Source organism: Amblyomma maculatum, chromosome 9 (assembly GCF_055883805.1).
Source record: "Amblyomma maculatum isolate TAMU_Amacu chromosome 9, ASM5588380v1, whole genome shotgun sequence".
NCBI lineage: Eukaryota > Metazoa > Arthropoda > Arachnida > Ixodida > Ixodidae > Amblyomma > Amblyomma maculatum.
This window is the reverse complement of record NC_139352.1, coordinates 63,547,966-63,564,571: the sequence shown is the minus strand read 5'-3', so window position 1 is coordinate 63,564,571 and position 16,606 is coordinate 63,547,966. Positions and strand designations below refer to the sequence as shown.

General features: G+C 44.2%; 1 protein-coding gene across 2 annotated transcripts in view; it reads right to left on the bottom strand.

Annotated features, from left to right (window-relative positions):
* Positions 1 to 16,606, bottom strand: part of Src42A (Tyrosine-protein kinase Src42A) — a 68,664-nt gene that overhangs the window by 13,251 nt on the left and 38,807 nt on the right. For both annotated transcript variants that reach the window (XM_084578898.1, XM_084578899.1), the window contains exons 2-3: positions 6,483 to 6,604; positions 4,820 to 4,983 (exon numbers count right to left, since the gene is read on the bottom strand). In XM_084578898.1, the coding sequence (XP_084435024.1) occupies positions 4,820 to 4,983; positions 6,483 to 6,604 (286 nt within the window). The remainder of the gene's footprint in view (positions 1 to 4,819; positions 4,984 to 6,482; positions 6,605 to 16,606) is intronic.

The following is a 16,606-nucleotide window of genomic DNA, read 5'->3' as shown; positions in this document are numbered from 1 at the left end:
ACAAGCGACAGCAAGACAGGACAGAACAAGCACTACAGAAGCGCTTGCCTTGTTCACCCAGTCCTGCATGCCTTGTCTCTTGCCATGTTCAGCGTTCATAGGTGATTTGAAACCTGGCAAAATATGATCAACTGCAGCACTTTCTACCGCATTGTCAACGGAAATATTCAGATGTGCTAAACTAGCACGAAGGCAGGGCCTCACTAAGTTGTACAAATTCACTACCCACCCACAGCATCGATAAATATATTTACACATAACCACCCGTGCTAAAAAAAAATGCTGAGGCTGATGGCATTATACACTGGTATTATCAGTGAACACTGGAAACATTCTTCCACTATGATGCAAGGAACATAGAACTTGCCTCATATCAGCAAGACAAGAAAGAAGTTAAGGCATATCCAGTATTCAAAATTCAAGTACCAGTGGAAAGCAAAAAGAGGGATAAAAGCTTTGCAATTTCATAATTAAGAGGCTCTGCTGCCGCTGCGTGACGAAGTCTCTTGGCATCTGTTATGGCAAACGAGGAAGGCAATCCTCACCGTAGGGCTAGCACAAGAACTTGTCTGGTTGAACATGACAAGCAAGATTGCCTCGCTATTAGGATATGCTCAAGTTTTGACATGGGCTGCACTTTACGAGCCCATAAGCCCGAAATCTGTTCCCTCGAATCAGGTTTAAAACGAAACATGTACGCCCTTGTAAGTGCTGCAGGATGCGCAATGCTGGAATGCAACATTACTTTTCTCGACCCACGATTAAGCGCCACCCACATTAATTACTGCACTCACAAAAAAAACAAACACCCAAAGCGACTAGCACTCAACACATCAAGTGCAAGCCTGTGGCTATGGTGCATCGAAACTGCACAACAATACGGAGATTCTTGGCAGGCATAAATATCCACAAAACAAATCTTCATGCAGTTAGTGTCACACAAAAAAATCCGCACACTTAATGACCAGGGGCTCCACAATGAGACACACTTCATTTGTCATGACTGTCTGTTATTCTGCAGCCAGTGTTATGGTAGTGCTCTCAGGCCGTCAGCAAAGCACACTTATGAAGAAGATTCGTGTGCTTCAGCACTAAACAAGGCAGCCATGCTTGTAAATGGAGCAGTTTACTACCATGGCAGCCTCCTGCCCGCCAGTAAGCTTGGCACTGGTTACATCTGAGCCCTCAAATATGCTTGAGCTTGCACTAGATTACTGAGCATTGAACTGACTGCACTTGAGCCCCTAATTGGTAATCCTAAAATGTTTACAGAGACCTGCCTGTTGACAAAGAACAGAATGAGGCAATCTGGAATGCGCTCACATGCTCACAGTGTAAGAGGAATTAAAACATCAACAAAAAAAAGCAGGGCAGCCTCAGCATTGACATTTTTCCTACTTCTGCCTGTCAGTCTGTCTTTAAACAATGTAAACTTGTTTGTGTCAGCAGAATGTGCTCAGGAGGCCTAAGCAAGTGCTCAAAATGAGCAGCAGAACAATTGCAGCAAACTATTTTAAAAGCAAGTTTCATGGTATGCACTGAAGTTTGTCAGGTGCAGGTACTCTCCTCATCCCTATATAAAGACATTGCCAAGAATATACCACCCAAGGGGGTTCACTTCTATGCCCTGTAACGAGGCTCATGGAAGCAATACTGGAATATGCAAGTAAGCTAGAGAAGAGTGAGGATGACATTTGTCATATAGGAAATGTCGAAGGCTGGAGATGTGCAATGAGCTCCGTTATGGCACTTAGAAGCAAAACCCTTGGGCCGTATATTTTTGACAAAGACTGTACATGAAAGAAGATGACATTTGAAGTAGCCAAGTCCTTAATACAGTCAGTGGCACTCACTCAGTGCATGGTAATAAAAGCTGCACATGCTGTACAGGTGAAGGTTACAGGTTGCATTGACTGGGGATTGCCAAGGGCTGCCAGTATGCAAGGTGATATTGAAAAAAAAAAACAAAAATACTGTGAGAAGGCGCAAGAAGTGCACAGCAATAGCAAATGGTGCTTGCTCCACGAATTAAGCTGATGCTCAGTTCTTGTACCACCGACAAAATACTGCTGCGGAAGAGGAAAAGAAAAAAAAAAGGCACCTAGAACAACAAAAACAAAGGTGTTGCCCCAATGTCATCGCATTTAATGAACTTCATAGGAAACACAACCGAAGTCGCTAGGGGAGGCCTGAGGACAATGCCTTAAGGGTGAAAAATGTCATCGAACTTAATGAACTTCATGGGAAACACAACCGAAGTCGCCAGGTGACGTCTGAGGACAATGCCTTAAGGGGGAAAAATGGCAATGGCAGTGTAAAACAGAGAAACAGTTCCATAGGTTATGCAGCTCAATTTCACCACTGCTAAACAACTTCAGTCAAAGAGCTTAACAAAAAAACACCAGTAAGAATTAAAAACTAAACATAAGAGAAGAACAACCACAGTGACCCCACCTCTCCCAAAGAGTCTAAGAAATGCCCCTTAAACTGACAACTCATACGAGAGAAAGGAATGAGATGGTTCCACAGGAATAATGCTGCCTATTTAGGTAACACAGAGAAATAATTTCAAGCAAAAGGAGTCTCCATGTCACAACGAGAGCCAGAGCAAACAGAGTTGACCTCCAGAAGAAGCTAAACTGTTGTCAGCCTTATTAAGTTCAAAAATACAATGACGACCAACTATTCTGCTTCTTTAGAACACAGCTCAAGAGCTGATCAGCAAGATACCTCAACTCGGCAAGTCTGATTACTTTACTCCAACAGCACATCAGTGAGCACATACTCTAGCGGAGTATGCACAGCAAAGTAGCTCAGCAGTGGAGGCTGGTTACCATTGGAGCCACAGACAAGGTTATCCACACCTGGTCTCAGACCAACCTGTCATCTATGGACACCACCATCTGGTGCATTAAGCCATTGCCGAAGCAAGAAAGATAGCCGAAAGACCAAGCCTCTTGCAAGCCCGTCCACCTATGGTGTGAAGTTAGTAGAGAGGTGTTGAAGAAGCGTGCTGCTGCAGCAGTGAGGAAGGAAGAGAGCAAGAGAGTCAAGAGTGATTTCAAGGCTGACGAGGACAAGCGATGAGAGCTTCGCATGCACGCAACGAGGAAGCTAGGACAGCTGCTCGATGCCAGCGTTTGCCAAGCACAAGACATACACACTGGTGAAGAAAAGAAAGCCAATCGGCAAACTCGGGAAAGACTACCTGCAAGACGCCTCGATAGAGGGTCCCCTGTGTGGAGAGAAGAGATGGAGGAAAAGAGGAAGGAGAAAAAGAGAGGGGGGAGCAAAATGAGCAGAGCGATGGCAGGAGATGACACAACAAAGAAACTCTGTCAACGCCGAAGCCGCAACTACGCGACAGGCGCAAAACGGTTAACCCAAGGCAAAATAAAAGGCACTGTAACCAAACAGTGACGGGTTCCGCATTTTGCTCATGAGAAGGCAGACCTACAAGCCAGCTGCAAACATAAACTTCAGAATGCTACACAGGTTTGATTACATACTACGGGGAAAAAAAAAAAAAAAAAAAAAAGAAATAGTCATAAGGACATAAAATTCTTTGTTGGCACCCATAGACAGTGGCCATCTAATGCAGACTACCAAAAGACCAGTCCACTATACATGACCTGAAAATAATGCTTGGGGCAAAATACATATAACAACAGCTACTATTTGAGATGTGGATGAACACCCATTGTTAAAAGCTCTGGTTAACTACTTGTGAGTAGATTCTGGACAGTAAAGATCAGACAAGCTGCCAGGAAAGGCACAAAACAGTGCAGCGTTTATTTATAGCACATGCACCTAATGGCAAACTTAAACAGCCAAGGTAAATTACCTTGCCTCATTGTCCCCTATTTATAGCACATGCACCTAATGGCAAATTTAAATAGCCAAGGTGAATTACCTTGCCTCATTGTCCCCTGAACACAGAACCCTTTCTTTCAAATTTTTAGCAGAAAGTACAATTTAAGGTATTTATGCATTCATTCTGCTATCTCATGCCTACAGCGTTTTCTATCTGTTTAAAACTTTGTCACATCTTGCTCTATCCATAGTGCCATTTTTTACCTGTGTACAGTCGTGAGCAAAAGTGGTATACAACACTCAACCGGTGGCGGAGCTCGATAAAACTGCATCCCAACTTTGTCTAGCAACAGCTATCTAAGATCGAGATGCCCTATTTTATCCACATTCATGCGTCGATGTCGCTGTCTCTTACGCTGTCACTAGATGGCATTTCGATGCAGTTTTCCCGAGCTCTGTCACTGGATGAGTGTTGTATACCACATTTACTCACGACTGCACATTACAGAGACACACTTAACCTGAAAAATGATTTCTTCATAGGTCAAGTTCATGCTTCTTTCAAACATAGCGAAGAAGGAAAGTTTTGTAGCAAAAGCTACGCTACTGTAGGTTCTCAAGCCGTCGGCGTGGCACAGTGGCACCGTGGCAGGAGCTGCCGACTTGGGTCTCTCGCGGCGTTTCACATGGGAAGGTTATGTCAGAATCAGCCTGCCAGGACACTGGTATTCACACATTTGCAAGTCTTTGAGCAACAACAGCAAGAAGTTATCACGAATAAGCTCTTGCAAATTGGTTTAAATGCCTAATGTTAACCCCATTGCCTTTCCCGCATCAACCCTACACAAGAGCACATTTGCAGGACCGGCCTCTGAAAGTTACAAGGCCTTGAAAGCAAGCAGCTGGAAGATCAAGAACCAATCTTTGCCTGGCATGCCAAGAAAAAAAAATGCCCACATAAATTAAACCAAATATGTAGAGAGTGAGGGAGAGAGAAAAAGCGCACCTGGACACAGGGCTTGCGCAGGTTGACACAGAGGCCATCAGCCTCGTTGGCATAGTGGTCGACCAGCTCGAGCAGGGTGCGGAATGTTGTCCGCCGGGCAATGAAGAAGCCACCCTCGTCCAGCTGCCGAATGCGGTAGTGTTTTACCGTGTCACCATCTCTGACTGCGTGTCACAAAATTGCAAAGAAAAAAGTTTGGCTTCACTACCACATCACCAACCAGCCACACATATAACTGTTGTGCACAGACAGGGCTGTATGTAAAGGAACCTGTATGGTGGAGCTGCTTGAATGGTAAATAGCACCACCATTGCCACTAATGTTGAGACTACAAATTCCCACACTTGCTAGCCTGCCAGATTCAGAAGGCTACCCAGGAAGATGGTTACTGGTAAATTGAAAGCATGTGCTCTTTAGCTGTGTAGCTTGGCTCATGTAAGCGATTTGACTTGCGCTCGCCTGTGGCGTGAAAAGACCGGGGCGCGCTATGACTTACCCACTGTAATAAAGAACATATGAGAAGAGTGAAAATCTGGGCCTCCCCACCGTGGTGGGGCAGTGGTTAAGGTGCCTGACTGCTGTGCCCAAAGATGGGGGAAAAAATCCCCGGCCATGGCGGCCGCTTTTTGATGGAGGTGAAAAGCAAGGCGCCTATGTTCTGTGCAATGTCAGCGCATCTTAATGAATCCCAGGTGGTCGAAATTTCCGGATCCTTCCACTGTGATGTCTCTGAAAACCCGAGTCGCTTTGGGATGTTAAACTCCATAACGAAACAGAAATCTGGGCCACTTGGTATGTGATGAAGAGGAGAACCAGTTGAAAAAAGGCCAAGGACGAGAGAAAAACATGCACCACGGCGGCTAGACTTGCTACTGTGCTTTAATGAAACAGCAATCCCTCAGCAAGGCTAACAGGTCATTCAGAAATAACAAGGGGAAGATAAATAGTGTATCTATCACGTGCGATCTAAGAAAACAATTTTTTTTTCCAACTATCACGCTGAAGTGGTACCGATATATTTATTGCCGTGCATACGGATGAAGTATGCTTCAACATTTTCCTACTCTTTGACTCTCGCAAAACATGCTGTGTTAAGATATCTTGACCTGCTTTTTTTTTCTCTGTTCTGCCTTGCTCACACATCTCAAGATGACGGTTAATAAATCCTGTTCAACACAGCATGAGAACCTGTTCACGCCACATGCCACATATGAGGTCAATAAGTGCCCGCTAGCAGAAATGCTGACATCAGCCAAATAGGCCAATGTATCAATGATCAGCTGCACGAACATCACAAGACCTTGGGTTCTGTTGATGATGGACGATGATGGAGCAAATTTTCCTCGCCATTGTGGCAAGTGTGGTTACTACCCTCTATTCAGAAATCTTAGCATTCTTGGCAGAGGTAGGGGCAGAGAAGAGTGCAAAATTCTAGAAGCATACTTCATCAGTATGCACGGCAATAAATGTAAATGTACCACTTCAGTGTGCTTGTTGAAAAAAAAAAAGTATTTCCTTTCTTAGATCGCCTGCAGTGATACATTGTGGACTGAATTCTCGAGGGAACTTATCCAGAGTGATGCTTTGTATTTTGCTTGTACAAGGGCCCACTAAGCAAAAGCATCCCATTGCCATCAAGGCGAAGGGGGAAAAGCCAACTCACCTGATAGGGAGAAGTCGTTCCGGCGGCTCTCACTGTCTCGCACCAGAAAGGCCCCATGCTCGTTCTCGGGCAACAGGAGCTTCTTTTCAGCCTCAATGCGTTTGATCTTGCCAAAGTACCAACTGTAGAAAAGAAAAAGGGAACACCGCCAATTGCATGGGAGTCCCAGTACACATTCGACAAAGCTCACCACTGAGTTGATGCTACAGGATACAGGGAAAGAAAAGGAAGGATACATAGTATGCGCAAGCCATTTTAATGGCTCAGAAAACAATAAGCCCTTCCTTTTTTCCATCCTTCAGATCAAAGAAGTAACCTCAAAAACTGCTTACTCTTTATCAAGCAACTAAATATTAGTTATACCAAACGAGTCGAGTGCAAAAGAGGGTGTAAATGATGCAAGTCATGTTTTCACCAATCTTAATAATAATAAAAAAAAAAAAAAAGCAGTAGAAGTAGAGAATTCTGTTCTTGTCGCAATGTTGCTAATGTGATTGGTGATCAACTCTAACATTCTGAAAAGCTAGCCACAGCAGAGTAAGACACCCAGTTCAAAATGGAATGGACACTAATATTTCGAGCCATCAGTACCAATAATGATGAGAAAGATTCCAAACTGATCCGAAGAAGTCATTGCGAGGACGCAGCAAATGAGTCAACAACACAAAGCAATACAGGCACATTGCTTATCCGAGGTATGTATATCCCACAGTTGACCAGGCACCCTGCTGCTAGCATCCTCGAGGGTGCTGCACCAAATGTCCCTGAGTCATACTGCTGACCTCGTCATCTTTTCCTTACTGTACCCTGGATATGCTGGTGAGCTCATGCACAAACTGCCCTATCTTCCCTATCTTCCTAGCTGATGGCAGCCAAGGTTTGTCCTTCGTCATAATGGCAAGGGTCCCTAGCACGTGGACAGTATGGTTAACATCACACTTCATCCAATCAACAACCAGCCTAGTTTTGCGACCTAAGAATTGCAGATATAAAAGCGTGGTTGATGAATTCCTTCCTTGTTTGAAGAAGTAACAGCAGGACAGGCACAATAACTATCCTAAGCAGGATAAGTCTAAGTTGGGCCTAACAACAGTTCCTGGCGTGAGTCTACCACGCACTTCAGTTGATGGCTGCTGAAAACCAGCCCATGGTTTGCACGTGTGCTATACTCCTGAATGGACAAAAAAAAAAAAGAACCAGTCAAATTTTTTTCACTGTCTGTTGGCTTGACGCTTTGAAAGCGCGTATGTCCTCACTGGCATCACCTGCGGCACCTAGTAACGTGCGGGCTTCTAATAATACCCCTTCATAATCAAATTCAGTGATTATCAAACGTAACCTGAAATCTTTCTTCCAGAAATAACAATTCAGAAAACTGGTTGTGTAAAAATATCGTCATGTACGCAGTTGTCCACACTTACTGCGAACATGCATGTGTTCTCTTCAGAGCACTAGTGCCTTCGATATGATCGCACATTGAAGCAAAGCAGCCAACTATGTGAAGCCTTTCCTTGGTGTCTCTCTGTGGCTGCACTGCTTTGCTTCGATGTGAGGTCACCTCGGATGCATGCTTCAGAGAAAGCATGCCTGTACACACTAAGAGTGGACAACCCTGTACATGACCTTGTCGGGAAAACCTGATAAGAATAACAAGAAGCTGTCTACAAACATTGCGAAGTGGTTCATGGACAATCTTCATACCACTTGCCCATGCATTGAGGGATCCAGACTTAGCAATAGCATCTGCGACTGACCACATCATATTATGTTCTTGGACTTTCAGAATAAGATGCCAGCGTTGAAAAAATGTTCTGAATTTAGTGTTCTGGGAGACTTCCCTCATAGTCCCATATTCGTTCAACTGCAAAATTTTGGAAAACGTTTCACAGAACGCGACTGACTCAAGAACAACTCCCACTCTGCCTTACAGGTTTAGCCGGTTTAAGGAAAGTTCGGCACAGCAAGAATACAGTCGTGTCCCATTAATATGAGCCTCGTTAATATGGGTGACCTGAATTATGAACAGTTTATCTGGCGACCAATCCTTTTCAATGTATTTATGCCTCGTTAATATTAAAACTCTCTGCCAGGACAATGGACAAGATGGGAATGCACGAATCCCATTGAGGACCATGTATTTTTTGCCATGTTAATACACGGACAACAATTTAGGAAAAGCACAGCAGTTTGAAAGCATGTTAAAGGGCATGCCACCCGCTAACCTGCATGGCACCCGATATGGCTGTATACCTGAATGAGTCCATTGTAGTAGGAGAGAGCCAAGCAGGCATGTCATCTTTTTCGAACAAGAAAAAATGCGCAAGAGTGGAGGGGAACGTAAAGCAACTGAGTGAGAGTCAGTTAAGCGAGAAAGGCACCAAAAGGAGGAAACCGGGAGTCATCTGGGTGGAGCGAGAATGGCGCAAAGAGAGGCCACAGTACAAAAAAGCTACCAGATGCGGTTGTGGTCAGTTCTGCTGAATGTAAGCAGGGCGATCGATAAAACAAAGCACAGAAAGAACCACAATACGATGTATATTCCATGACACCATTTATGCTTTTTGGTAAGAGTTAAAACATGCATTTACAATTCAACTAGAGCAACAACAGAAAGGTGACGAGCACACAACCGGGACCACAGGTCTCGTCCAGGATACACTTCTGATTTTAGTCACTGCTGCAATGCAAAACTGCCACATTCTACCCCTCTCCAAGCCCTAGCGGTCCGCATATCGGCTTCGTTCACAATGCGTCTCTCAGAAGGCCTGAGGTCTTCGCAGTTGGTTAGCCATCATTCTAAACTGTACTTCAGCTTACAGGATGTGTCTCATTAGAACCCATACCAATGGCGCCAGGGATGGTGGCTAGATGGCCTTCCGAATAAAACCCCGCCGTGCCTGCCAACTCAACTCCCTCGCACACAGTATAACCTTGCAGACCAGACAGAGCACATGGTAAACAAGCATAAAGAATCAGGTGCCTCTAGAACTCAAAGTTAGTCTGGCTCCAGGAATGGTGGGATTAAATGCAAAAGAACAGAGCTGAACGCACGCGCGAAGTGGGAGATCTATGAATTCCAGCAGAAAAAGTTCACTGACCATGTTTCTGAGATCCCAAAGCGGGACACGGGAAGTTAGGTCTGAATGACATGGCATATAGTTTAGACATGCACTTTTTATTATTTTAACTGTACCATGCGGTACATCTTTTCCTCAAGCTTTTGCGCCTAGCTGGAACATACATCTAATAAGCAGTCCCTTCATTTTTGCACCCACTGCACCGCAATTTTTTGAGGACCATGGCAAGAGCCATCAAACAGAAAAAGGACGTATTTGTCAGTGCACCTTCGGTAATGCTCAGTGAAAAAGAACTTGGGATCCTGTAATCAGCGTAGTTTATTCAAAACACTTAGCATGTTTTTCTTTTCTTGTATGCCGGTTTTATATCGGGTGGAAATCTTAAGGCTAACGACACACAACTTAATCATGCTCATTCATGCTTTACATTTTGACAACGAAAGCCTATATACAGCTCAACCTGACTTTTGCATTTGTCGTTTTCGTTTGTTTAGCCGTGAGGCATGTGCGTGCTCATGGTGTATGCTTCACCTGTGCTGGGTTTTTGTGATTGCTTGTTTCTTGCTACTGTTTTTGTCAATGCTCTGTTATGAGAAAAAACCGGCACATGCGCATATGACATTTTGACTTCGGCTGAATCATATGATATGAAAATGTGCATACCCCCCCCCCCCCCCCCCCCCCCCCTTTTTCCAATAAATCTGTTGAAAGTCAGTGCTATGTTCGTTTCCCTCCCTCAGTTCATGCCTTTCTGCGCTACTATTAGATCTCAATAAGCTGGCTGCCTTTAACAGCACTGAATAATCCTTCTAAATGTTATCAGGACTGGCCACTGCTTAGGCTGTGCATATTTTAGCGCAGCTATAATTGCACAGTGACATGCACAGCCATAAATTAACTACTAGCACAGCCGGAGCTACATGCCTTGGTGAAAGGGTAGCTACATTAGGCAATGCACTGATGCTTCTGTCTCAATGAAATGTATTAGTAACCTTAGCATCGCACACGAAACATGGTCTCACAAGGTCCCTGACATGACCGATTACACGTGAAACAAAGCTGAATGATGCTCATATTTAACTAGTTTGTGTATAGTTACAACAAAAAGCAAGCAATAGTGGGGTTGGCATGGGCATATAATCATTGTACTGCCGTAATAGTCAGCATAACACAACTGTGCTTCTTGTCAAATGGCAAGACAGTAGGTACAGGCAAACCAATGCTCAAGTGCCCCCCATTTAACCGTACAACAAAGTGCACATTCAGGTTGCACACGAACAAGCAGAAAACAGGCCCACAAGCAAAACAGACACGACGCATGCCATGCTGAGTATCCACATCACCATTCTAACAAATGCTAGGTATCCATATAATCAGACCAACAGAAGAAACCAGGACAACACGAAACAGAGATGGAATTCGCAATAAAAGATGCACTGCCCTGGCCGGCTGCACAAAGCTAGGTCAAGTGAGACTGCCTCCTCGACAGGAACACTTCGAACCACTGAACCTGTACACATGATGAGTGTGCGTTTGATGTACGTCAGAGAAAGGAAGAGGACGACTCTGCTAAACATTCTGCTGTGCCAAGCTTCACACTTGTCATTTCCCAAAACCTGGTCAAGTTTTCAGAATCCAACGTTTACAGTGCTCAATTTTCAACTTAGATGTAAGCAAAAAATAAAGTAATTTCAGAAAGCACGCAGTGCCCACTCCGAGTACAGCTAACACATGACGACTGCAAGAGCAACCAACAAATGTGTGCACTGAATCGGCATAGTTCTGACTAAAATACTCTTGCAGAGCTAAAGAAAACAAGTGCAACTGCTCCCTATTCCAAAACCACCGGCTCAAACAGATTCAACCTTTGCAGAGACGTGGCATTCGGTGAGGCATTTAGTACAGTGCCATGTTTGCTCATATTGTTTGTTTTATGTTATGTATGGAGACGTCAAGACTGAAACAGCAAGATTTCACGGCTAACAACCAAACAACCAGCTATCAATAGGAAAGCCCAAACATTTCTTCCCATCCGTGAGCTTTACGAGATAAACTTAACAGTTTTCTACCAGTTCACCAGTAATAGATGACAACAAGTGATGCCACCGTACGAGGACTGAGTGCATGTTAGCGAAGTATAGCAGTCCAGGCGAGACGAGCTGTCTGTATCATTCTTCACGAGCGATGCAACCGTTGGTGTTTGACAGCTGACAATTTTCCTGGCACAAGCACGCTCACAACAGTTACAGGAAGGACTTTTAGCAACTGACCAGCATTCCACAAGCAACCATTAGCAAACAGGACCGACCAGACTGCAGGCACACAGCGGCGCACAGAAAAAAAAACAAAAAGCAGGAAAGAAAAAGTTTTCAGCTCAGCTCATGGAACCACAGCCGTGCAGGCACGGGCTAACACACGCACGCACGCACACGCACACACAGGAAGGATGAGAACGCTGCACATACGTACCTTATGCCCCTTTAACGCGTGACAAGTTCAAGTGCGATTAGAGAAAGAGAAGGAGGGTGGGGAGAAAAAAAAAGCGTGGTGTCAGCAGCGTCTGGCGAGGAAACTCGTAATGTAAGAAGGGCAAGGCTCTGTCTCTCTCTCTCTCGCACGCACATAAACAGAAACACACACGCTAAGCACACTGCAGATCAAGTCGCCACACAACCACACAACATACACGCACACCAGTGACGACAGCCAACAAACAAATCACAACAGCAGCCAAAAAGGAGAGAGCCATATGCATAGAGAGGGCCGACCTGGGCACAGCAGAGGCAGAACACAGCACAGCAGGGGGTGTTAAAAGAGGAAAAACTACGGCGAAAAAACAAAACTGCTAAAAGTAGAAAAATCTGGGAACGAGTTAAAAGTTGAAGAATAATAATAAAAAAAGGTAGAACACCATTAGATTTAGCTTCATCAGAACAGCCACTGTGAAGCCATGGAAAAAAATAATAAAGAGTAGGCCCGTAGTCCATATGTTAATTAACAATGGTCTCAGACACAAACTGAAGACAGTATGCACACAATGTGCACTTAAAATCTCCCGGTAGTGTGCTCACAACACTTTATTTCCTCAAACATGAATGACGTTCTAAAGTGCACCGAACCTTCAGATTTTCCTCTGAAAAAAGCAGGACTTATCTGTTCTCTGTGAAATACTTGTCACAAACCAGTAATAAAGTCCGGTCAAAGCTGAATACAAATTTGCCGCTAGGCAGCTGCACTTTGAGGCCGCCTGGAGAAGTCCACTGCAATGCTTATATACTGCAAAGCTGCTGGTAAGAGCCTGGGGTGTGCTTTTAATTAGCCAGATACTTTTCATTAATAGTTTGCTTTGCTTAATGTTTTATCATTTGGTGTTGTTACTGAGAATGCACACAAGACCCAAGAGGAGTAGTGAAAGAGGCAGTCTGTCAAATATTACCAGTAGGGACAGACACAACACACAGGAGACAGTGAAAACGAGCAAGACAGAAAAAAGACCAAAGAGACAGGATGATAAACATGCTAAACGAAGAGCAAACAGCGAAGACATAGTGTTCTGCATAGTATGTACAACTAGCAAAGCGGTCAAAACTGCAATTTGTTACATGATTAAATGAAGCAGCTAAACATACCAGGCAAGCTGGGAAGCACACCTTTCTCTCACCCTAATCGCACTAATGTACCCCGAAGAGCCTCGCAAAAAGCAGCTCTAAATGGCTAATGCTCTGCCCATGCAAGATATTAGAAACACAAGCCAGGCAGACCAGACAAACTCGAGCGACATATCTCTTATCTTTCAAAGTCAGCACGAGCCAGACAGCACAAGAGCTCACTCCTTAATTAAATGCGACACGCCCAAGCGTTTCATGCATCACAACAGAGCAGCGGCAGCTAGCGTTCATTAGCACCCCTTGGAGAGCTCATCAGCCACACTTTAGCCGAGAATAGCTGCCCTCCAACTGCTGCCATCTGCCCTGGCACCTTCGAGGCCATGAAAGGAAAACGTCACTGGCACGACTTACGCTAGCTGACTCTGCTTTCTATAGACTACAGCTACATCAAATAAAATCAATGCATTGAGACGTAGGGGTGGGAGAAGAGCACAGCTCAATAAACTTTCTTTTCCGCCGGCCAACACTTCCCTCCAATCATTACAACTGCTTCGTTTTGTCAAAATCAGCTCACTGTTAAGTGGCACTGCTTACAGTTTGTTGTAAAATTCCACCCAGGCAAATTACAGCCACATAATGAGCAGTGTCTGTCACTAAACAGCAATTCTTTGGCTGCCTTTAAGCCACGAAAAAAAAAAAAGGGGGGGGGGGGGGGCACCCAAAACAAAACTCTTCACAAACTTTGCGTCCCTTTTAAAATACCCTTCAAAGCAATCTCGAGGCCACTTGCACATGCCAAAAGAGATATGCCTGGCAATGCAGTCAGTTTGTTCTGCAAATAGTGTGCCTTAAAACAGATATTTCCACAGATCTCAAATATTCTATTCTTATTTTCCTCATGCAGTGTAGGAATTTATTGACATAAAGGCGCCAACTGCAAGCAAACACAAAATTTTGCATTTCTTGCTAATTAAGAAGGCAGAGCTCTTTACCATGCTAATCCACTGCACAGTGAACACACATTTTTCGAGGATAGTGTTACAGTGAATCAGAAGAAGCATCCCGAGTCGTGCAGCTCCCTCGTTTACAATTAAAGGCTGGTACAAAAGCAATAATAAATTTTGAGCACTTAGTACTGTTCACAAAGTGTCACTGCATGTGATAGCACCTGTAAGGTGAACACCTAAGTAAATGTGACGCACTATTCATTTCATGTGACGCGCTAATCATTTCATGTATAGGTAATCGTGCCTCCTCTATAAGAGATGAAGGAACAGTGCTTGCATATAGAAAAGTTTACTAGTGTCCCTATACCAGCATGCACATACCAAAGCTGGAAGTTTTCAATTTGGCAACACATGAAAAATGTTAAAAAGGCAATATGGCATGCTCTGCTTAGTTTTTTACATGCCTTTACAACTCAGCAGAACTGATAACCAACAAGGGTACTAAATGTGACCTATTTAAAATCATAACCTTCACCCCTTAAAATCAAGCCATGCAAACAAGACCGCTGTCAAGCACACAAAGTTCAATTTCCTCGCATCAAAGCCATGCAGTTCTGTCTCTTATCTCTCTCTCACTCCTGCTCTCTCCCTTCTCCTCCCTTGGAGACAGCTGCTTAAAACACTCAGGCATGACGGTGACCAAGCGGATTTCACTCTCGGCACCAACGGAGTGGAACCAAGCGTGTTAGCAGCAGCAGCCGTCAAGTGGTCCCTGACACCATTTCAGGAAAGGCCAGCCGACCGGCTGCCTCCAAGTGCCACTGTGTCAAGCAGTTCCTCTTTAGCCGCCCTTTTGTAGGGTGGAACACAAAATACTCCGAGCCACAACTCCTACTTTAAACTGAGTCCAGCAAAAGTGTTGACTGAGAAAAATGAGGACGCCAGCTTTTGGTCTGCAATGAGTGGTAGCCCTTCGCAGCCCAAAGAATGATGACCTTCAAGAGCTGTAGGGAGTTTTTATGCACTGCAGCAGCGGTTTTGCTGTGCAAAATATTGAAATTCAGGATATCTGTAGCTCATATATCTGTAGTTTCATAAAACTTAGTTCCTCTATCAGGTTAGGAACCATTAACACGCACACTGGCTTCCCTGCTACCGCGCTGGTCTCATTTTGGCAAGGCCACTCCCCATCTTATCATAATCATATCATGCAGCCTTTGTAAAGTAAAGAATGCACACATAGAAAAAGGCATGCCACTCATTATCTAAAAGACAGTGATTCTGAGTGCAAGGCTACAGAGCAGATTTAACCCTGAACGGGGCACATAGCGGCCAGAGCAGCATTCTTTGTTATTGTCTAGAAGCACTCGTTCCTGCTGCCAAGGTGACTTCAACTCTTGCGTGTTTAAGACAGCTATCCAAATCCAGAGAAATGTTTACTGCAGAAATTTAGGAGCTCAAATGATGGTATGACCTTATCCAAAATAATGTCACAAACAACGAAGCTAGCTACAGTGATCATCCTAGCAAACAAAATTACTCTTCAACAGCTCACAGGACGCGAAGAAATGATTCATTCAATTGCAAGGGCACAGGAAGGAACGAAAACTGTTCTTGTGTCGGTAGTACTACCACAGACAATAGTTCATTGCACTGAATTTGACTGCCACAAAAAAATGGTGTCCCCTCTTCTCCCATTTTTATGCTGAGTGAACATGACTGAAACACAAGAATAAGTTATTTTTCAACAGGCACCCACATCAACTGGCTACAACGACAGAAGGAGTTAAGGTTTTTATGAACAGAAACACATAAAGATGCCTGTGAAAAAAAAAAAAAAATGCTTGCAAAACATACATGCACTGTATGCTAGACATAACATGCACAATTTTATGCACATTAAACATGCACATGGGCAATGACTATTTAGAGGCTTAAAGCCCAAACAGTGAAAAAAAGAAAGAAACAGAGCTCTCTTATACTTTAAACAAAAGCAATCCTGCAGCACAAGGCTGCCAAAAAAAGCACAAAAAAAAAGAAAAGTTCACCGCTGCACACAGCATGTCTCGTGTCACATCCGATGACGAAGCCAAGTTGATGCCGGTGATTGATTACTGTGTATAAACACATAGTCCTTGACAGCACTGAGCCCAAGACCAGAACTCCAAGTTCCTTATTAGTGCGCTGTCGTGCTGTTAATCCCGATCAGGCAACAATGCCTGTAGGCTGACTCAGTGTGCAATTTCATTTTTAAATGTGCTTGCTGTATGGTTCTATAAATGGAAAATCGTGTCAGGCTTCCCCATTACAGCCTTGGCATGATGACGTGCAATTCAATCCTGCACCTGGCATGGTCATTGCCGACCATCACAAGCTCACCCTTTGCTCATGTCACTCGCACGATTCATAGCTGGCATGTAAACATATCCATCACATAAAAGCCTCCGCTCTGACCTAATCTGCAAGATAATGAAGACAGCTGACATGCTTTT